Source organism: Manis pentadactyla, chromosome 3, assembly GCF_030020395.1.
Source record: "Manis pentadactyla isolate mManPen7 chromosome 3, mManPen7.hap1, whole genome shotgun sequence".
NCBI lineage: Eukaryota > Metazoa > Chordata > Mammalia > Pholidota > Manidae > Manis > Manis pentadactyla.
This window is the reverse complement of record NC_080021.1, coordinates 187,975,025-187,996,828: the sequence shown is the minus strand read 5'-3', so window position 1 is coordinate 187,996,828 and position 21,804 is coordinate 187,975,025. Positions and strand designations below refer to the sequence as shown.

The window sequence follows — 21,804 nt, the reverse complement described above, 5'->3', positions numbered from 1 at the left end:
ATCAGCCCCCAGGTGACCTTTACAATCTTATCTCCTGCTTCTGTGACTTTCTCCACTAGTCCAAATTCTGTTCATGCATCCTCCACGGCCCAGTTCAAACCCTTTCTGCCTCATGAATCCGTTCCTGGCTCGCTCTCTAGGGGAAAGCTCTTTGTGCTTCTAAATGTCCAGAGTCCTTTGTTTTTATATCTTTTATTAGACTCTCAGCTCCTTCAAGAGAGCTTAGGCACAGTAGCACACAGTAGGTACCTCAGTAGAGTGTGTGATAAAATTAGGTAGCATGTCTCCCATAGCCCAAGAAGCAGTTAAACAGACCACCTCAAGCAGACCACACATATTTTGAAGTCAGTATCTACGAAGTGCTCTTTGGGGGAAAGGGGCAGGGAAAGCTATCCAGCTACAGCTTAAGCTCTAACACTTCACTCCAGTGGAGTTGCCTATCCAAGTAAAGTCTATACACTGCACATATTTGACAAACTGACAAACCTCCTGAAGAGCCTCTCCTCTTCAGGCTGACCTTTCCCTTTCCCTCAACCCCTCCCATCCATGTTGTGTGCCTTCCAGTTTGCAAGTTAGTCAGATCATTCCCAGTGGTTCTTATGAGGGCAGAGGGATGCATGCAAGGCAGGTGTTATTTTTCAGACAGAGATGGGGGGGGCTCAGGGACAGTGACTTGTCCAACGCCATTCCCATGAAATGTCGGGACTATGACTTGACCTAACTCCGGGTCAGTGGAGTCCAAAAACCAAACTTGTCTGAGGTTGGAAACAGGGTTTAAAGTCATTTGTATGTCCTAAAGCACACACACAGGTATTCTGAAAATTGCGGTATCGGTAGCTGACAAAAGGCCACTCCGAGGGTTTAATGGAATCTAACCAAGGCTACAGAGGGGAGTTAGACGAGGCACTTTTAAAGTGTTAAGCTCACGCGCTGGCCACCCACAACCGTGAATTCCCATTGTTCCTCCCGCAGATTGCACAGGGGAACGCGTTGCCCGCTTGTGGCAAGGCCAGGCCACCGTACGGCACCAAGCGTCTAGTACTGCGACTGGCGGAGCCCCAATGCCTCACGACAGATGTGATGGGTGACCCTACACCTGCCCCGCCCCAGTCAACCGTAGCCCGCAGTAGGGGCGCCGTCCTTTGACTCCGCAGTAGCGCAGAGGCGGCGCGGCGGCGTCTCCCTCACGTGATCGCACTCGGACACCTCCCAGCGCGTCTCGCTACGCCCCGCGCACTGGCTTCGGTCAAGGTCTGCGCCTGCGCGGCCGCAGGCTCGCGGGCTCGCCGACCTGCGGGCTGGCGGCTACTGAGCACCCGCGGCGATGGGTGAGTGCGGGAGGCCGGCGAGGGGGAAACAAGGGGTGAGTGCGGAGGCGGGAGGGAACTCCCTCTGCGTTGAGGTTGTGGAAGTATCGCTCCGCCGCCCCCGCGCGTGCGCCGTCCGGGAGGGGCCGGCGGCCGGGGCCGGGGAAGCTGCCCGCGGGGGCGCGGGTCCGTTCTCGGCTCCCGGCTGTCCCGCCTCCGCGGGGCTTCGCTGGTCCCGGGCGCCGTCTGGCTGTCGGAGCGAGCTTCCCGGGCGGGGAGGCAGCGCGTTCATCTGGGCGCGCCCCGGGCGGGGAGGCGCCTCCTGGCGCTGACGAACCGCAGGGCGCGGAGGGGCCGGCCTGTGCCTGCGCTCGGGGCCGAGCGGCTCTGACGGCGCTGGGACGGCGGAAGGGCCCCTGCCCCCCGTCCCCCGGGTCTGGGGTTCCGGCATTCCCGAGTCTATTTCAGAGTGTGGGAGGCGAAGGGGGCCCTTTCCCCTCCCCGCTGTTGTCACAGATTGGGGAAATGGTCTCCTGGAGAGCGGTAAGTGCAGCCACTGCTAGGTAGGGCTTATTCTGCGACACCATGTTGCATCGCGCTGTAGGCGACTCAGTTGTAGGCTTTTTTGGGGGGAAGGGGCGGTGTTGTTAATTGTAAATCTCTGTGCCGATTTTTTGGTATTAAGCTTAGCTGGACGGAGCATGTCGATGCTTGAGTTTTATTTACCCTTTGGGCATAACCTTTATTTTGTCCCTTACAGCTGAACACAGCTGGTCTTAATTTCCACCTTGTTTTTCTGACTGTAAGCTGTCAAAGAGAAGCCCTTAAACTGAGTGTGTAATGATCCCGCATGTTTGAGCCTCCTGCGCCCTTGCTTTGAAAGGATTCAAAAGGTGCAAGGACTGGTATCACATCCTAGTGGTTTCAGAGTACGGGTTAGGCGCTTTGGGTCTGGAGTCAGTGCATCTCAGGGAAAAATCACAATCTGTTTATCTGTACGAGGAATGGATTTACCTGGTCGCTCCTTTGGTAGATTAAAGTAAACCCAGAGAAGTGGGTTTTTGAATTAGAGACTTTGGTTTATATTTATATTTATATTTATATTTATATTAGCAAGATAATGTCATAAGTAGGACTTGAACCCATTCTGCTGAATGCTGTCTGAGATATGCTGACTTAGGAGAGTTCACGTCCTTTGAGAACTGCAGTCAGCTTCTTTACAGTTTTTGCACAAAGACCTTTGGGCTGGGTTCATAGCTGGGTCCTGCTTATCCATGTGGCTGTAAATTACAGTGAGTATTTAGAGTTTACTGTTTTCTTACGCCACAAGTATTTGACATTTGCACCTGCTTGATAGTCAACTCATTAACTTTATTTCCTTTTGAGACAGGTTAAATATTTTAGATGGCAAACAAGTGTAAAATTATGTTAAATAAATTTTGCAATAAATTCCAAATAATTACCTACATTAAAGAATTTTAATATAGAGATCATTTAGCAAATAAATTTAGCCATATTTACAGTATAAACATGCAAAATCCTAAGGCACATTGCCACAGAATACTGTGCACACTGTGCTTCCTTTTATTGCTTCGTTAAGAACCTATTCACACCATTCACTCCAGGATGAAACTGGAGGGAAAGCTTTAAATCTGTGAAATCTGTGAGGGTTTCATTACATTTCTGTTTCCTGGTGTCCAGGCCTATTCTTTAAAATCTGAGACTCCAAACATACAGTAATGTTATTAAAATTTCTTAAAATAGTTCAGTACAGTGGTCAATAAAATGACTGGCTGACTTCTGTTAGCCACGGTTTTCTGTTTGGTAACAGTCCCCATTATTATGATAAGTCATAATAAACTAGATGAAATAACTGTAATTTGCAAGATTTTGGAAGTAGTTTAAGTACCATTCCAGTAAAATAAAAAATGAATACAGATAAAATTTTCAGGTATACAGATAACTTATCAAGAAACATACATCGTTAAAAGCTTGTAGATGATGACTTTAGAATACTATATATTGTGTGTTCCGTATGTAAATATGAATTTTTTTACATTCATAAATTGTCTCAGTGTGTTATTGTATAATCACATATGTATTCATCATAAAGTTTCTATTGATTTTAACATCGTTTAGTCCTGAAACTCTGAAGAGCAAAGCATTATATAGATAGAAAGCATTTCTATGCTAAAATTATTTATTAATGTTGGTTAATCTTAGATTGCCCAGCATAGTACTAATAAAAGTTTTTAGACTCATCTGTCAGCTGAAACATGGGAAGTAAGGATGCAGAAGACTAAGTGATTAATAGTCATCAAACTCTGTACCCTGGCAAACTTCTCAAGTATCTGTAGAACTCTTTTTTTAAACTAAAAATGCATTTTTTCTTTAATTGGTTAAGAGCACAAAATGTAACAGGCAGAAGGTTTTTTTTAAACAAATTTAAAAACTGTTTTTCCCCCCAATTTTCCTCAAGTCAAATACATATACACACACCCACAAAAATGGTTCACAAAGGAAAGCTGTTATACACAAGTAGTTGTATCTTGAATTAAAGGAAACAGCTGTTGAAACAGGAATTAGCCCAGTAAAGTCAGCAACAAGTTAACAGTTGTAGAAACTGAGCCTTCAGAAGCTGCCCAGCACAATCCTGCAATGTGTACCCTACTAAAGTACTGCTAGCTATGAAGTAGTAAGTCTGTACAGCTTTTAGCAAAAAATGCTTTTCCAGGAAAGCAAATCAAACAATACAGTCAGTGGATCAGTGAGGCTACAGCTGGGTATCAGAGCCATAGCTTTTCATATCTGTGCCATAAAACCCTATTTATGCAGAATGGACTAAAATTTCAGGACAAAATAGCAGTATCTTAAACATTTCTTACTTTATCCATTTTAAGTTCTCTGTTTCTTTCCCCCTCACCCTGCATTTCAGTACAGTCCAGCAGAAAGATGGCTGCTTTTTGGATTGGCTGTTTTATTTTTCTTTCTGTAGTTAGACTGTCATGGAGCCTAGATATTTCAGGCTCTTATGCATCTGTGATCAGTGTCCTGCTGTCATCAAAATAGGGTTGGTAAACTTGGGGCTTCCTATAGTGGCCTTGTTTTCCCACCAGTGACATTCAGCTTTAGGGTGGATTTTTCATCGAACCATGGTGGACGGGACAGTTGCCATCTATCAGTATCCATCCCTGTTTGATCTTCCCTTTGGGCCACAAGAATGATGCTCTTCTCCTGAGCGTAAAAAATATGATAAGACACACAAAGCCAAATGGGCTTGGATTCTGGAAAGGAGTTCATATAAATCAAACTCAAAGCCACCATGTCAAAGAAATGAGATGATACAGATGAACCATCAATTAGACCAAAATTATCCACAGACTGTCTTAAAAAGTAATGAAATTTTGCTCAAAAGGAGATACATAGCCTTACACACTCAATTTAGGAAACAATAAATAAAAATTAGCATCTAACTCAAGAAACTAGAATAAAATAAATCCAGACAAAGCCAGAGAAGAGAGAGAATAAAGAGGAATAACAAACTTAAAAACTGAAAAATAGTAAAACTGGTAAATTCCAGAGCTAGTTCTTTGCTGGAATAGGAAGAATATAAGTTAAATAAACTGACTTCTCTGCTCAAGAAAAAAGGGAGTATTAACTACACAGATTAGAAGTATTTTTTAAAACAGTAAGAGCTTTCTTTATAAGACTATGTAAATAAACCAGAATTTTTTTTTTAAAGAAAATCCGGTTATCAAAATTGTCTCCAGGAGAGAGAGCCTAACAGACCAGCAGCGATGGGAGGAATTGAAGTTACCAAAAGCTGCCATCCCCCAAAACACCAGGCCCGAGATTTTATATGGGCCAGTTGATCAGTGAATGTTTCTGTGTCATGATGATTTATTTCTCTGTATAATCGTGAAACTGCTAGGACTTGGATCATGAACACTCAGATGACAGAACTTCCTGTTTCTCAAATCAAAATCCAGCGTTATGCTTAACAGTAATGGCTAGCATAGTTCCCACAAATGTCAGGAAAAATAGAATGTTCACTGTTACCATAATATAACTTTGTTAGGAAGTATTTGTTAATCCAATAAAATGGAAGAAAATGCACCAAAAAAACCCGGAGAAATACTAGGAGGATTCAGTATGTTGGCTTGTCCTAACCTTTATGCACGGGAATTGGTAGCTTTTTCATATGCAGACAAAAAGCAGTTAGATAATTAATTGGAAGGAAATAGCCCATTTGTAATTGACTGAAAAGATAAAATACCTAGACATAAGAAATACTCAATGTCTATATGAAAACATTTTAAAATGCTACTGAAGTTTGTGAAAAGATACAAGTAGACATCATGTTCTTATAAAGTAAGGTTCAGTTTTGCAAAAGTGACTGTTTTAAGTTTTACAAAGTCACTTCCACTATAACATACCAACAAGATTTGGGGGAGGAATATGACAAAAATATACTAAAGTTTACCTGGAAAAGTGTGTAAACCAGGAACATTGGTAATTCTGGTAAGAGTACAGGGGGAAACCCTACTAGATAATGAAATCTATTCTGATGTACAGTAGGTTAAAGCAGGTGGGTACTAGAGAAGAAATACAGTACTAAGCTAGTGGTGAACAGAATGGAGTGCAGAAATAAATGCAAATTCCCATGGGTGTTTAGATCATGCTAACCAGTGATGAAAATTCTTCAGCCAGTTTTTTTAGGCAACCTCTTTCTTATCTTTGCCTCACTCTTACACTGAAATTCCAGAGAGGTTGGCAGTATGGGTGATAAATGAAACCGCAGGAGTTATCGAAGGGAGCATGGATTACTTGTTTACAGTTTTACAGTAATGAAGGCCTTCTAAGGTCACAAAACCTAGAAGCCAAGCTCAATAGATTTAATATCCAAATAAAGCACTTCATTATCACAAAAATGATAAGTGGGGAAAATATTTGCCACAATTTGATCAATATAGCTAGGATTATTTTCTTTATATAGAAATTTTACAAATGAATTTAAAAAATGGATAACACGAAAATTTATAGTGAAAGATTTTCTAGTGTTCAGTAAAAATGAAAAATGCTGAGTTCCATTAAACATTTTTAAATGACAAAATGAGGGTTTTTTCCCCCCACTAATCAGATTGGCAGAAATTACAGTTTTAATACCTGGTGCTGGAAATGGTAAGGAAACTGGTATTGGCTTTCACTTTGTGGAAATGTAAATCACTGTAAGCGGTCTGCGGGCAGTTTGGAGTAGCCTTCAAATGTAAATGTTTTTGTCTTGGAGCCAGAAATCTCATTCTAGAGATTTACCCTACAGATAGATACACTTGCAAGAGTTCACCCACGCAGAGTAAGGGTGCAAGATTCCCCATTACATCATTCAAGAAAAGCAGAAAATGAAAAAAATGAAACAAAGCAGTGACCATAACCAGAAGATAGAATAAATAGCATATATCACATCCATTGACTAGACTCGGTAGAACAACGTGTAGCTCTTCAAAACAGCAGGGTGCCTCTGTGCTGTTCCCAGGAGTTTGTGACTGCGTTGTCACGTTCCTTGCTCTGTTCACTTAGCAGAATGCTCTTCTGTGTAGTTTTTAAATGATGGGTGGGTGGGTGGATGGGCGGGCAGGGGCAGAGTGAGTGTGACTAGGGTCGGGCTGACATACTAGTCTGGGGAGATGGAGAGGCCCTCGTCCGGGAGGAGAGGATGTCTATATATTTAAATGATTTGCAACTTTACTTTTCTCTTAGAAAAGTGTTCTCTTAAAAATAAAAAAAATCTTTTTAAAATGTGTATTTTTAATGTGTAAATTTTTTCCTAAAATGTTGCATACATTTTTTTGTGAATTTCTATTTAAATGGTTTTTTTATTGACTCTTCAGGCAGCCCAGCTCCAAAGAATGTGACCTTTCTTAGTCAAGCATATAGGTGACTATGCTTTAAAGCCTAACTGCTTTAAAACCTGCCAGAAGTAGAAGTAATTCCTCTGTAAGAGCCAGGCCTTACTTTGGTTATTTAAATTGCAGTGGAACAAATTTTCAGAACACCAGGGGACAGTTTTTTACTGTCCCTTTATTCCCCATGCATGGAAGTACTAAGCAAATAGAAGTCCCACTGCTTCCAGCCCTCTGCCAAAAGTGGTTTCTTTGGGTGAGCAGTGTTCTGGCCCCCAGGGGTGGTATGGCTCCCCAGTCTAGGGTGGATAATGAAAGGTTAGGCCTCTGGCACTGTCAAATTCTGTAGCTGTAACCAGGTGACTTGGTGGGAGGAAGAGTTTCCTGACCCTTTGTATTACCTCCCTCGGGCAGACTTTGGGCCTGTAATGGTGTCCAGGCATAATTCTTCTCAACCAAGTGCAAGGTCATTTTTTCTAATAGAAACATGATAGCAAGTCAATTAGAACTCCACAGACTTAGGGCCGATGCTACATTTTCTTCTTACTGTCTGTTTCATAGGAAGAGAGCACACAGATGTTGGTGCAACAGCTTCAGGAAAATAGTTCTCACTTGCTTCACATATGAAAGGAAAAAAATAGTACATAACAGTGTCAGGAAGTCTTGGAATCTTCCTGAGGGTCTCTCATAATACAGGTCTGAGCCTGCTTCTCCATCCTTGTCTGCCGCCCATAGTCCCCCACCCACATGCTCCAGTAGGACGTACTTGAGTGAATCCTCAGGAATGTCATACTTTGTAACAACGTGGATGGACCTAGGGGCTGTAACACTAAGTAAAAAGCCAGGTGGAGAAAAACAAATACCATATGATTTCACTTATTTGTGGAATGTAAAAACAAAGAAAAACAGAAGTAACAAAACAGCAGTAGCCCAGACACTGAGAAGTGACTAGTTACCGCGGGGGAGGGGGTTAAAGAGGCACAAGATCTCAGTCATAGGTTGGACACTGGATGGAAGTGCTGCATGGAGACTATCCAGTGGTTTTGTCACATCTTCTTGTGTTAACAGATAGTAACTGCACTAGTGGGGGTGAGGATTTAATAACAGTGTGTGAGTGTTGCACCACTGTGTTGTGTACAGTATAATACTGTATGTCAGCCATACCTCAGTTACAAAGAAGTAAAAACTAGAGCAGCGCTGCTGCTCCTTTGCCACAGGACCTACACCCAAGCCTGTGCCACCTTAGCTAACGAGCTCACCCCATGCACGTGGAGCTCTGCCCAGAGGTCATATCCTGTCCTGTCCCTCCCTCTAGGCCGCTAGTTAATGACCTCTTCCTCTATGGGGCCCTTATACCTGTGATTGCATTTAATCACAATGTAGTCTAATGTTAGTCTGTCTTATCTCCGCTGAGGCCAGGGTCCTCATTTATTTCCAGTCCCTGACTCTTAGGGGAGTGCCTGGAACTGTAAGGAGTTCAATAAGTTAGTTGAATTTAATTCTCCAAGTATATTAAAAGGCTAGTGTAAGAGCAGGCAAAGAAGAAATTCCCAGCAAGCCAATGAAAGTCGTCTTGACATGTTATCCTGTAAGTCTGAATGAGGCAAATATAAAAAATATTTTTACTGAAAAGAATTTAGGGAGGAAGGAAGTAATGGGAAGGTTGGCGTTTGTTGAGTGGCCCCCGACTGCACCGTTTACACCTGACATAGCATACCCCGCAGCCCGCTCGCGCTCCAGGTGTGTGGGGCGGAGGGCGTGCGTGGGCCGCGGTCGCAGCCTCACGCAGGTGCAGCGCTGCGCCTCTGGTCGCTTCAGGACCTCGTCTCATTGATCTGTCACTTGGCCTTTTGTTGTCCTGATTAGACCTTCATTATTGTCACTGTCTCTAACTTCTGAAAGCAGAGTTGAATAGACTGAGACAAATTTAACTTGGGAAATACAACATTATTATGAAATTTAAAAATACAAACTCATTTTAGCTTTTTTATATGCATAGTGATAAAAATAGGCTTATGCAATCCCAGTAAAAAATATTCTTATTTTCTGTTTTCATTTTATTGATCAGGAAAAAGCTCTCTGCTATCTAAAATTTCCTTAGCACCATTAAAATTCAAAATTAATATGCTGAACCATAATTACTCATTAATTTTTTATGTCTATGACATCCCATCAGATGTTACATACTCACCAATGCAGTGTGTCCCATACTGTTGAGTGTTTACTTTTTATTCAGTGTTTCTGTTAAGAGTGTTGTTGTGAATATCCTGTAGTTGAATCTTTGAGTACATATTGTGCTGATAATTATTCCCCTAGGCTCTCTTCCTGGAAGGGAAGTGATGGCTGTGCATGCGTGTGTTCTGTGTTTTCAGTGCTACCTACCTGGCTCCTGCAGCTGCAGCTGCTCAAGAACTGGTGCTTTCTGAGTCTTCTTTGTGCCTCAGCTCTGCACTGCACCTTCTTGGTGCTTACATTTCTCTTCTTAAAGTCTGTGGTCCTGAATGCTTGTAGTACAGCATGTGTGTAGTACGCAGAGGAAAAAAAGTAAGGAACCTGGGTTTCCTTTTCTTTTGTTTTTTTGTTATAAGTCCAAGGTCTAGATGGTATGTCTGACCTATTTTGTTTTTTTAATTTACTTAACCAGGCCCTTACATGTAATCTTTTCTGGTGTGGTAAAAATCACATATCATAAAATATACCATTTTAACCTGTTTTAAGTGTACAGGTCAGTAATGTTAAGTGTATTTACATTGTTATAAATATACCTCCAGAACTTCTTCATTTTACCAAACTGAAACTATACCCATTACACAATAACTCCTTATTCCCCTCTCTTCCAGCCTCTGGCAACCACCATTCTACTTTCTGTCTCTATGAATTTCACTACTTTAGGTGTTTCATTTTTGTCTGGACTGGCTTATTTCATTTAGCATAAAGTCCTCAAGGTTCATCTATGTTGTAGCATGTGACAGGATTCCCTACGTTTTAAAGGCCACATAATATCCCCTTGCATGGGTATACCACATGCTGTTTATCCATTCATTCAGCAGTGGACATTTGGGTTGCTTCTGCCCCTTGGCTGCTGTGAACATGGATGCACAGATACCTCTTGGAGGCTCTGCTCTCAGTTCAGATACCCAGAAGTGGAATTCCGGATCATATGGTAATTCTATTTTTAATTATTTGAAAAACTTCCTTGCTATTTTCCAGTAGTTGGCTGCACCATTTTACATTCCCACTGACAGTGCACAAGGATTCCAACTTTTCCACATCGCCAGCCACACTTGTTGTTTTCTGGTTTTTCTTTGTCTTTCTTTTTTACTAGTAGTCTTCCTAATGGGTCTGAGGTGATACCTCATTGTGGTTTTGATTTGCATTTCTCTGATAAGGTATATTGAGCATCTTTTCATATGCTTGTTGGCCATTTGTATATTTTTAGAGAAATGTTTATTCAAGTTCTTTGCTCGTTTTTTAAATTTGGTTAACTTTTTGCTGTTGAGTTAATGTGGTCTCTTGCTGTTAAGGAATTAAAGTCAAATTTAAAATACTTAGCCCGATAGATCTAGAATACAATAACATTACCTTTAGTCCCCAAGTAAAGGTTATTCCTGGGATGTAGAAATTGTTTGGGATGATCCAGTTATGTGGATCTTTTTGGGGGTGGGGTACAGGGTGGAGGGGAATCAGACTTTGATGACTGGCAGGGAATGATCTTGCCTGTCTTAAGACAGCAGATGTGTTCTGGGGGTAGGACTTTGCCTTAGTTCCACTCAGTGGACTAAGCCTGTATTTAGGCTTTAAATCCTATTTAGCATGGTTCGGTGTAGCCACTTTCTGTCCCAGGGCAGCCTCCCAAGTCATCATACCACCTGCCATCTGTGGTATGATGGCAGGAACATGAGCTCTGGAGTCAGTCAGACTTTCAAGATGCCAGCTTCACCAGTAACTAGCTTCGGACCAAGGAGAATATTGCTTTTTTCATTTGTTAAACTGGGGAAATAGTGTTCACTTTATGGAGTTGTTTGGAGAATTAAATATGTTAGAACATAGTGTATAGTACAGTACATACCTGCAGGCCTTCCTAGACCCTTTTCTCCCAGCTTCCACCCCCCAGAGGGTATGCTTGGGGTCTCTGACCCAGGTCCCGCAGCATGTATCACTGAAAGTATTATGCTGTGATGGAGTTGTTCACCTTGGCAGTCTATTAGATTGGTAGTCCCTTGTCTTTGAATCTGTAGCACTTAGTGGGGAGTCTAGTTCAGGATATATACTAAGAAACTGAGTGGGTGAATGCATGTCTTGTGTTTTATTTCTCACAGGAAGACTTTGACTCTATTTTGGAAGGGCAAGGGTGTGTGCTGCCCTGCAGCGAGGGCAGTGTGTGTGGATGAGTTCAGTGCTTCTCAGGTTTTTTGCTCTCTTTACACTTTACACTTGGACTCCTTTACACTTAAAAATTATTGTGGACCCCAAAGAGTCTTTATTTACATGGACTAATATTCATGATCTTAGAAATTAAAACCAATTTAAGGTTACTAATTCACATAAAAATAACAATGAGAAACCTATTACATGTTAACATAACACATTTTCATGAAAAAATTATTTTCCAAAATATTAATGAGAAGACTGTATTTTTACAGTTTTGCAAGTCATTTAATGTCTGGCTTGGAAGATAAGTGAGTCTTAGAGCTGCATATTCCGGCTGTTGTCAGAAGTTGTTTTGGTTGAAGTATACGCAGAAAATCTACTTTCACATAGATATGTAGTTGGAAAAGGAGGGACCTCTAGGGGTTCTCTGAAAATACTTTTAAGAACTACTGATCTAGTCTAAAAGGGAAAATATAAGAATGTGCAGAGGTTGGAGAAAGGATAAGGGAAAAATTTCATGTGTTTAGCACTATATATAAAGGTTTAACCTGTTATCTTACCATTTGTAGGTTAAAAAAAATCCTTCATGAAGAAGAAAGATCTTAAGCAACATGATGGATTCAGAAGCTCATGAAAAGAGGCCGCCAATCCTAACATCTTCAAAACAAGATATATCACCTCACATTGCAGATGTCGGTGAAATGAAGCATTACTTGTGTGGCTGCTGTGCAGCTTTCAACAATGTGGCCATCACCTTTCCCATTCAGAAGGTCCTCTTCCGGCAACAGCTGTATGGAATCAAAACCAGGGATGCAGTACTTCAGCTCAGGAGGGATGGGTTTCGAAACTTGTATCGCGGAATCCTTCCCCCATTAATGCAGAAGACGACTACCCTGGCACTTATGTTTGGTCTGTATGAGGATTTATCTCGCCTTCTCCGTAAGCATATCAGCAGCCCAGAGTTTGCAACCCGTAGCATGGCCGCAGCCCTTGCAGGGACTACAGAAGCCATTTTCACTCCACTGGAACGAGTCCAGACATTGCTGCAGGACCACAGGCATCATGACAAATTTACAAACACTTACCAAGCTTTTAAGGCACTGAAATGCCATGGAATTAGAGAGTATTATCGAGGCTTGGTACCCATTCTTTTCCGTAACGGGTTCAGCAATGTCCTTTTTTTTGGCTTCCGGGGTCCCATTAAGGAGCATCTGCCTACGGCAACAACTCACAGTGCTCATCTGGTCAATGATTTTATCTGTGGAGGCCTATTGGGTGCCATGTTGGGAATCTTGTTTTTCCCAGTTAATGTTGTAAAAACTCGCATGCAGTCTCAGATTGGTGGGGAATTTCAGTCTTTTCCTAAGGTTTTCCAAAAAATCTGGCTAGAACGGGACAAGAAGCTGACAAATCTTTTCAGAGGTGCCCATCTGAATTACCATCGGTCTCTCATCTCTTGGGGCATAATCAATGCTACTTACGAGTTCTTGTTAAAGATTATGTGAAAGAAATTATCAGTTATGTGCCATTTATCAACTAAATAGAACCTTCTAAGAAGAATGCAATTTGGCCTCATTCCTAATTGGCCAAATACCAGGCAGCATCGTAAGTCCAGGGCACAATGAATGTGGGCAAAGCTGTTTTCCTTAAGCACCACCAAATTCAGATGAAAGGTTTCACTAGGGAAATTTGAGGTTCTTTTTTCTTTTTTTTTTTTAAGGCCGGGGTTGGTTTTTGTTTTGTTTTGTTTGATCATTGGGAATTTTAGGCTGAAGGCCTGCTTAATAATAGCTGCCTCTGTGATGGCTTTTGACAAGGAAACTAATAGCCAAGATATGATTCCTTTCCCCAAAAGTCTTTGAAACCTTCTGTATTGAAACATAAGTGGCCATGACCAGCTAGAGAAAAGGCCCTTAAAAGGCCTTGTGGGGTCTCAAGCTTATTTCTGTTACTCCATTTCTTGCCTCTCTGCTCTTAGGAGTTGCAAAGGGTAGTCTTTGTTAAACTTAAGCACGTACCTGGCAAGACAAAAGAGCAGAACAGAGAAGAAAAATAGCTTATTAAGCATAGGCATGAAACGTGGTAAGTTGCTTGTATTAGTTTTGGAACTGAGCACCTGTTGGGATGGTCACTAGCTAGACTATTTCTGTCAGACATGGCAGACTCAAGCAGCTAATGAAAGCGCCCACTTTTCTGTCTAGGTTTGAAAGTTCTCTGTGTAGTTTTGAATGTGACTTTAAACCCTTCCAAAATACACTTATGTTAGTGTCACTTATTTCATTGCCAAAAGAGGTAGAGAGTTAATTTTGTTACAGGCATTTCTTCCTGTTAGGAAGTTTCATATCAATTGCACGTAGAGCAAACTCTAGCTCAATCTCTTTGAATTATTGTTGCCGTCTTAGTGAAAAGCTGAGGGTCCTCTTCTTTGAGTAGTGCTTTGTCATAGTCATATATCCTGTTGCCTTGAAACTCCTTTTAAAACCTAAACACTTCCATAAAAATTCTGTTTTGGAAGTCTATTAACAGGAGCCCAGATTTTTTTTTCCTGGCTTTTAAATGATACAAGAGACCAGCAGGAAAACACGTCAGAATAGCTTTCACCCATAGTGCTAGCTATCTTTATCTTATTCTTGAAAATAGACTTCTGTTAGGATTTTTACATTTTGGGAACCCAATTTTGTCATTAAAACAGTGAGACAGTTTGAGATGATAAGACCTAAATAAAGATACTTGAAGGGTTAATTTTAAACTCCAGAAATTGATAACAGTTGGACAGCATACTAATAGACAAAAACTTGTCAAAAGAATCTGATTTTAAAATATTTTTTCCAGGTAAATAAGGCAGAATGACTCATACCAGTTGAATAACTAATAAAACATTCAAGATGTTGTAGAAAAGTACTTTATCAATCTTTTAAAAATCCACATCTGTAAATAATATGTAATATAGATTGCCAGCATCCAGTGTGGCAGAGGAGGTAGTTAGGTTTCTCACTATCAGTTTGTCATCATTCTGGGTAGTTGCATATGAGTATGATCACTTACTGACCAAAATAAAATCAGGGTCTTTATAGTTTACTCAGTTCATGGGCAGATAGTCCAAAAAAGATGTTTACCTCTAAATGCAGTAGGACTGGTCAGATAGAATGAACCCTTTTCCAACTGTGGAGGGTAAGGAAGCATGTGGCAGGCAGCAATGAAGCTCAGTAGCTTTACAACAGCTCTGTTTGACAATGTTGTGCTGAGAATTGCAGTTCTAGAAACCCAGGTGCAGATGTAAAGATTTCAGAAAATAAGAATTTGACACCATGTAAATGTGAGCAGCATCCTTTGGCTTATTGAATAGTCGGAATCTGAAGCAGGTGGAATTTCAGAAATGAATGAGGAGAGCTCTGGTGCCTCGTGCCCTCATTCACGTGTGTGTGTCCCCCTGCGTGCTCATGGCCATGTCGAGGTGCTCAGCACATGGCAGGTGAGAGCCTGGGCTCATGCTTTGGGGATTGGCGTCCCAGGGCTTCCTTAGATCGGTACACTCCATGCAGGTGATAGAAACCTAAGTTCTAAAGCACTTCCGTGACATAAGAATTTTGAGGAGGGTGCTTTGGCTTCTGCTGTCTCAAACGTGGCATTTAAAAACAATAAATATTTTTAATGGTTTTAACTTATATTTTTGGATTTCTTTGTCAGTTTTTACAGCTTTTGAAGACCAAACTACAAATCCATTACCATGCATGGTTTTGTGTTGTCCTATAGACTTCTTAATTAACAAAAAATTCAACAGAACTTGTAGCCAACAGCTTTATCTGAACTTTAAGTCAATATGTTATTAGTAATAGATTCTAACTATTGTTTTTACCTTCAGTATGAATTTTGAAAAGGTAAACATGATTGAAGAACTGTTTAAAAGCTTTAAAAGTGGCCTTTCTGTTACATATGTGGTACACAAGGCACTTCTGGTCTTGCCTCTATTTCATGTCTGATGCCACAGAAGTATGTTATGTGTTCTATATTTAGCACACGTAGAGTGGTATGAGCCCTCAGGACTGCACCACAGAGTAAACACAACCTCTATATGGTGGCAGATTTGTATATTTTTGTTTCATTTGTTATTGGAGACAAAGTTATATTTTTGTCTCAGTCAATATTCATCTTACCTAATGGTTATATAACCACTTGCTGTATATTGTGAACTGTGCAATAAAACAGAATTGTGTATATATAATCATCTTTGGAGGCCTGAAACTCCCTAACTGAATTGCAGAGGTAATACTGTTACAAGCCTGTGCAAACAGATAAGGGAGGGGGAGACATGTATAAGTGGGGTCCAGAGGGCTTCACAGTCTGCCAGTCGTGCGGACCCGATGCTGTCCAGAGTGGATGCAGTACTGTAGTGTGAGGGGTAGGCAGTCAAAGGGAAGGTGAGACGGGAGGTCACATTTGAGGGAAGGGAAAACAGGCTGGATTTCTTTTAAATGAAAATAATTGTTTTCTTATGTGCATATAAATGCATATCAAAGACTTGAACAGGCATTCTCCTTAAATTTGAGGATTTTTAGTTGTCAGTGCTGTCTATAAAGTTAAGTATTTGCTTGCCTGAATGGCTCCCAAATTGTGAGGGAGTCCCTACATGTTTCCGTTTCAAAGTTTCATTATTATAAGTGGTTTAGCACACAAAACTTTTTATTCCGACTTTTGTGACTGAGTTTAAATGAAATCTGTTAAATGTTTCAGAGTTAACATGCTTCTTCTGCTCATTCTGTTTGGAATAAAGTTTTTTTAAGTCCACCCTATCTGGTCTTCTCCTGTGGCTGGGTCAGGGTCCCCAGCGCTCCCCTTTCCTGCCGCAGATTGATCTGTTGTCTTTTTGTTGATAAAACATTCAGCGCACTACTTTGACTCCTAGCAATTTCACCGGTGACTTTGCAGATAGAAAAATCCTTCATTTACGTGTCGTCTTTGGTCAAGAGGAGGTCCAGATAAGTTTCTCAAATAAACTTCCTCGCTAAGTATAAACTGTCTTGGTAGATTCAGCTCATCCATATTTCTGTTGTAACAGTGTATCTTCAGGTCTTACTTACCTCCAAACTCAATTGTCTGGATGTTTGTGCTTTGTGGGTTTTTTATATCTGCTTTTGACTTCATAGCTGCTCCTTTCTGTTAGGAGATTGTGGAAGCGTAGCAGCTACATTGCTGGCCTACATGTCCATTGTAAGGGGTTCTCTGTCTCTAGGGATAGTTGAGGTTGCTTGATAAACACTAGATAGGGGAGTTGTTACCATAATGCTTCTAAAACTCCTGTTAAAGGTAGAAATACATTATCAAAATATTCTAAAATTTAGAATTGATAAAAGGGATGTTTTACATGTCTGGTGAAGTGTCATTTAAACTGTGTACAGCAGCCCTTAACGGACTGCAGAATGAGGGGAGTACTAGGGAGAGTTCCTCAGGGTGTTTGTGAAGGGCCCAGGCACTCTGCACAGCTCCGGAACACTTCAGTTCCCCAGAGCCTGGCTTCCAGCCTGATCCAGAAAGCATCCGAAGTTTACAATAGGGAACTTTTTTTCCAGACGAGTATATCTGATTTTTTTTTTTTTGTATCATTAATCTACAATTACATGAGGAACATTATGTTTACTAGGCTCCCCCCATCACCAAGTTTCCCCCACATACCCCATTGCAGTCACTGACCATCAGCGTAGTAAGATGCTGTAGAATCACTACCTGTCCTCTCTGTGCTGTACAGCCTTCCCTGTGCCCCCCCCACATTATACATGCTAATTGTAATGCCCCCTTTCTTTCCCACCCCCCTTATCCCTCCCCTCCCACCCATCCTCCCTGGTCCCTTTCCCTTTGGTAACTGTTAGTCCCTTCTTGGGTTCTGTGGGTCTGCTGCTGTTTTGCTCCTTCAGTTTTTTCTTTGTTTTTATACTACTCAGATGAGTGAAATCATTTGATACTTGTCTTTCTCTGCCTGGCTTATTTCACTGAGCATAATACCCTCTAGCTCCATCCATGTTGTTGCAAATGATAGGATATGTTTTCTTCTTATGGCTGAATATTCCATTGTGTATATGTACCACATCTTTATCCATTCATCTACTGATGGACACTTAGGTTGCTTCCATTTATTGGCTATTGTAAATAGTGCTGCGATAAACATAGGGGTGCATCTGTCTTTTTCAAACTGGGTTGCTGCATTCTTAGGGTAAATTCCTAGGAGTGGAATTTCTGGGTCAAATGGTATTTCTATTTTTAGTTTTTTGAGGAACCTCCATACTGCTTTCCACAATGGTTGAACTAATTTACATTCCCACCAGCAGTGTAGGAGGGTTCCTCTTTCTCCACAACCTCGCCAACATTTGTTGTCGTTTGTCTTTTGGATGATGGTCATCCTTACTGGTGTGAGATGATATCTCATTGTGGTTTTGATTTGCATTTCTCTGATGACTAGTGATGTGGAGCATTTTTTCATGTGCCTGTTGGCCATCTGAATTTCTTCTTTGGAGAACTGTCTGCTCAGTTCCTCTGACCATTTTTTGATTGGATTATTTGCTTTTTGTTTGTTGAGGTGCCTGAGCTCTTTATATAATTTTGGATGTCAACCCTTTATCGGATCTGTCATTTATGAATATATTCTCCCATACTGTAGGATGTCTTTTTGTTCTATTGGTGGTGTCCTTTGCTGTACAGAAGCTTTTCAGTTTGATGTAGTCCCAGTTGTTCATTTTTGCTTTTGTTTCCCTTGCCTGGGAAGATACGTTCATGAAGAGGTCACTCATGTTTATGTCCAAGAGATTTTTGCCTATGTTTTTTTCTAAGAGTTTTATGGTTTCATGACTTACATTCAGGTTTTTGATCCATTTCGAATTTACTTTTGTGTATGGGGTTAGACAGTGATCCAGTTTCATTCTCTTACATGTAGCTGTCCAGTTTTGCCAGCACTATCTGTTGAAGAGGCTGTCATTTCCCCATTGTATATCCATGGCTCCTTTATCGAATATTAGTTGACCATATATGTTTGGGTTAATGTTTGGAGTCTCTGTTCTGTTCCATTGGTCTGTGGCTCTGTTCTTGTGCCAGTACCAAATTGTCTTGATTACTGTGGCTTTGTAGGAGAGCTTGAAGTTTTCTTGTAGTTTTCAGGGTATAGGTCTTTCACTTCCTTAGGTTAGGCTTATTCCTAGGTATTTTATTCTTTTTGATGCAAGAGTATATCTGATTTTGAAGTAGAAATAAAGGCTAAAATAGGGTTTATCTAAATTACCAACTCCCTTCAATCCTATTGCTGTGACAGTAATATTTTCTTAGGTGAAATGATCTCTGTCCTGCTGTCCTTAGCCTCACCTCCAGCCCTCCAGCCCCAGGAACTCCTGTACCCTTGTAGCCTTTACCCAACCCGAGTCCCTCTGCCCTGAATACAGTCTTTCCCCAAGTCACTCAGTAACTTCTACTGAGGCCATGTAATCTCAATTCCAATGTCACTTCCTCAGGGAAGCCAGTTCACACTTTGAGGACTAAGTCAGGTCTCCCTCTTGCATGTTCTTATGCCACTAACGTCAGTTTTTCATAGCACTTACTTGTTTTAATCCTATTGTGATTATTTGATGTGTCACCCTTTTTGAATGCCAGCTCCATAAGGCAGGGATTCTGCCCTAGTTTCCACTCTTTCCGGTGCCGGGCACAGTGCCTGGTAGATAACTAATAAATATTTCTTTGAGAATCAATCCAGCAGTGCCTGCAATGGGGTGTGGGGGGGACTTGATAATATGGGTGAATGTAGTAACTACAATGTTGCCATGTGAAACCCTCATAAGATTGTATATTGATAACAATTTTAAAAATCCAGCATGAAGGGACATGTGGGTATTCAGGATCAAAGCATTCTGGAATATGCAGTCTGACCTTTCTTCCTGGATGGGTCATGGAGGCTGTTTAAGGAAAAAATTTTACACTGCTTCGGCTTCTGTAATGAAGTACTCTAGACTGGGTGGCTTAAACTTGCATTTATGCTGGGAAGTCCGAGACCAAGGTGCTCGCAGATTTCCTGGTGAGAGGCCTCTTAAGCATTTGGACTTCTCATTGTGTCCTCAAAAGGCAGAGAGGGAAACTCATGACCTCATCTAAGTCTACCTCCCAACTGCCCCACCTCCAAATACCATCACATTGAGGGCTGGAGCTTCAGCATTCGAGTTTTAGGGAATACAACCAGTCAGTCCATAACATACGAGCCGAATAATTGATGAGACTGTTTTTTATGCCCCTTAGCCTTTAACACTGTCAGCTATCCTTTACTCTGAGAACATCTAGCCAGTCTGAGAAAAAAATTGTGCAAGAGTCACAATTTGAATGTACAGGCACGCCGTTTCTCTTGTCCCTCCTGGCACTCTTTGTGAATTGTGTACTCAGGCAAATGAATTTGTGAAAGGCAAGAAGAAAGTATTCTTTGAAATAGTGTGTCATAGACTACTGTAGAAGCGCCGCGAAGGCGGTGACTTGTCTTAACTGTTTAGAGCAAACTACTTCTGTAGTTGCTGTACTTTTCATCCTCAACAGAAGTACAACAATCAGTTCAGCTACTTTTTAGGAGCCAGTCATTATTCAGTTACTGATGGATAAGGCAAATTACTTGCTCATATAGAATATGGCAAAAAAGGGGATGCACTTAGTTACATTGAGATGCTACCTTTTTGTTTCAGATACTAGGAACAAGAAACCTCTACCAAGGTCATATCTACAGTAATAGGTGGCTTCTGGTATACAGCTTTTCCTTTCCTTTGGGCAAAAAGCTCCAGAACTTTCCTAGTGATATCATACTTTTCTGGGAAGAGTGATTGAACAAAAAATTTACAGGTTTTCTTGGGCTCCCCACTCCTCACTCCCCACTAAAAAAAAACCAGCCATGGAGTTTTGAGGGTGACAGCTAGTAGGAGAAAGTGGATATATGTGAGAACCAAATACTTTTCATTTGTGATTTGTGTGTAAAAACATGAAGGTAAAGAGTTACGTGAGGAGTTGAGGGCCTGAGCTTGGCGATGTCCTAGGTGTGATGCGCCTTGAGAATGCTGACGCACAGATTAAGGTTCTGCATTGCTGTTTGGAGCTCTTCAAAGGCTGTGATCCAGGAACAGAAAAGCATGTTTTTGTGTTTGGCAGCAATACTAAATATGTTTGAGTTTATATCAACTCAACCCGAAGAAAAACAATCCCCAATTTCAGTTTGTGTCTTTTATGGTTTATTTACCAAATAATGCTTTATATCTGCTCAGTACTGTAACACTGCCCTTTTAAGGACAAATCATTTTGAATTATAAGATTCTGGACTTGTAGAAAATACAGAGCATTGGATGCTGGTGACAATTTCCAAGGTAAAAATTTAAACCTCCCTTGATTGCCTGCTGGTCCCCAGGCTGGCATAGTTCTCTGGCATGTGATCACTGCCTCAGCCCTGGCTCTCCGTGATGTTCACGCTGTGTCCTTCAAAACAACGTGAGCTCCTTGATGGCAGGGACTGTCTTTCTGATCTTTGTATTCACAGACTAGGAGTTCTCAATGAATGAATGAATGAATGAGTCAACAAATGAATCATAATCTGGTCCTAGATGTTGTCTTTATCACTATTATTCTTCCTGTTTCAGAGACACTTGGAAATTTTTAGAAATTTGTAAAACATCATCATGGGGAATATATGATGTATTATTCCATTTATGTGAAGTTCTAGAAGAGGCAAATCTATGGTGGGGAAAAAAGAAACTGGTTACCTTTGGGAGGGAGGGGGAAGAGCCCTGGGAAGGGGCGTGAGGGAAATTTCTGGGGTGAAGGTGGTAGTCTACATCTTGATTGGGGTTTGGGTACACAGGTGTATACATTTGTCAAAACTTATCAAACATAGCTAATATTTGTGCTTTTTTCCGTGGTATGGAAACTTTTCAAGGAAAAAAATACTGAACTTTAGTGATATGTACAGTTGAGTTTTAGAAGAATGGGTCTGTACCCATCTGCAGTTTATCCAAAATACATAAAAATATTTAGATGGATTGATAGATGGGTAGAATTTAGATATGTGATAAAACAAGCATAGTAAAATGTTCATGGTTGACTCTTGGTAAATGGGTGTTCCCTAAAACTTTTTTAACTTTGCCAGGTATTTGAACATTTTCATAATAAAATGTTGAGAAAAAGAGAGTTTATCACAATATTTGATGTCAGCAATATATTGAAATACTCAG

The 21,804-nt window shown here is 41.0% G+C and overlaps 1 protein-coding gene across 2 annotated transcripts; it reads left to right on the top strand.

The window, feature by feature from the left end:
• The first annotated feature begins 1,149 nt into the window (after positions 1–1,149).
• SLC25A51 (solute carrier family 25 member 51) lies at positions 1,150–16,363 on the top strand. Of its 2 annotated transcripts, none has more exons than XM_036888403.2 (2): positions 1,150–1,363; positions 12,148–16,363. In XM_036888403.2, the coding sequence occupies exon 2, from the start codon at positions 12,190–12,192 to the stop codon at positions 13,081–13,083; it is 894 nt and encodes a 297-aa protein (XP_036744298.1). In that variant the 5' UTR covers positions 1,150–1,363; positions 12,148–12,189; the 3' UTR covers positions 13,084–16,363. The 2 variants fall into 2 exon arrangements, with proteins under 2 accessions (XP_036744298.1, XP_036744297.1); XM_036888402.2 differs by having other exon boundaries at positions 1,155–1,328.
• Positions 16,364–21,804: the final 5,441 nt, after the last annotated feature.

What these genes read in the sequence shown, in the direction of transcription:
- SLC25A51 (XM_036888403.2), top strand. Translation starts at nt 12,190, where the DNA reads ATGATGGATTCAGAAGCTCATGAAAAGAGGCCGCCAATCCTAACATCT.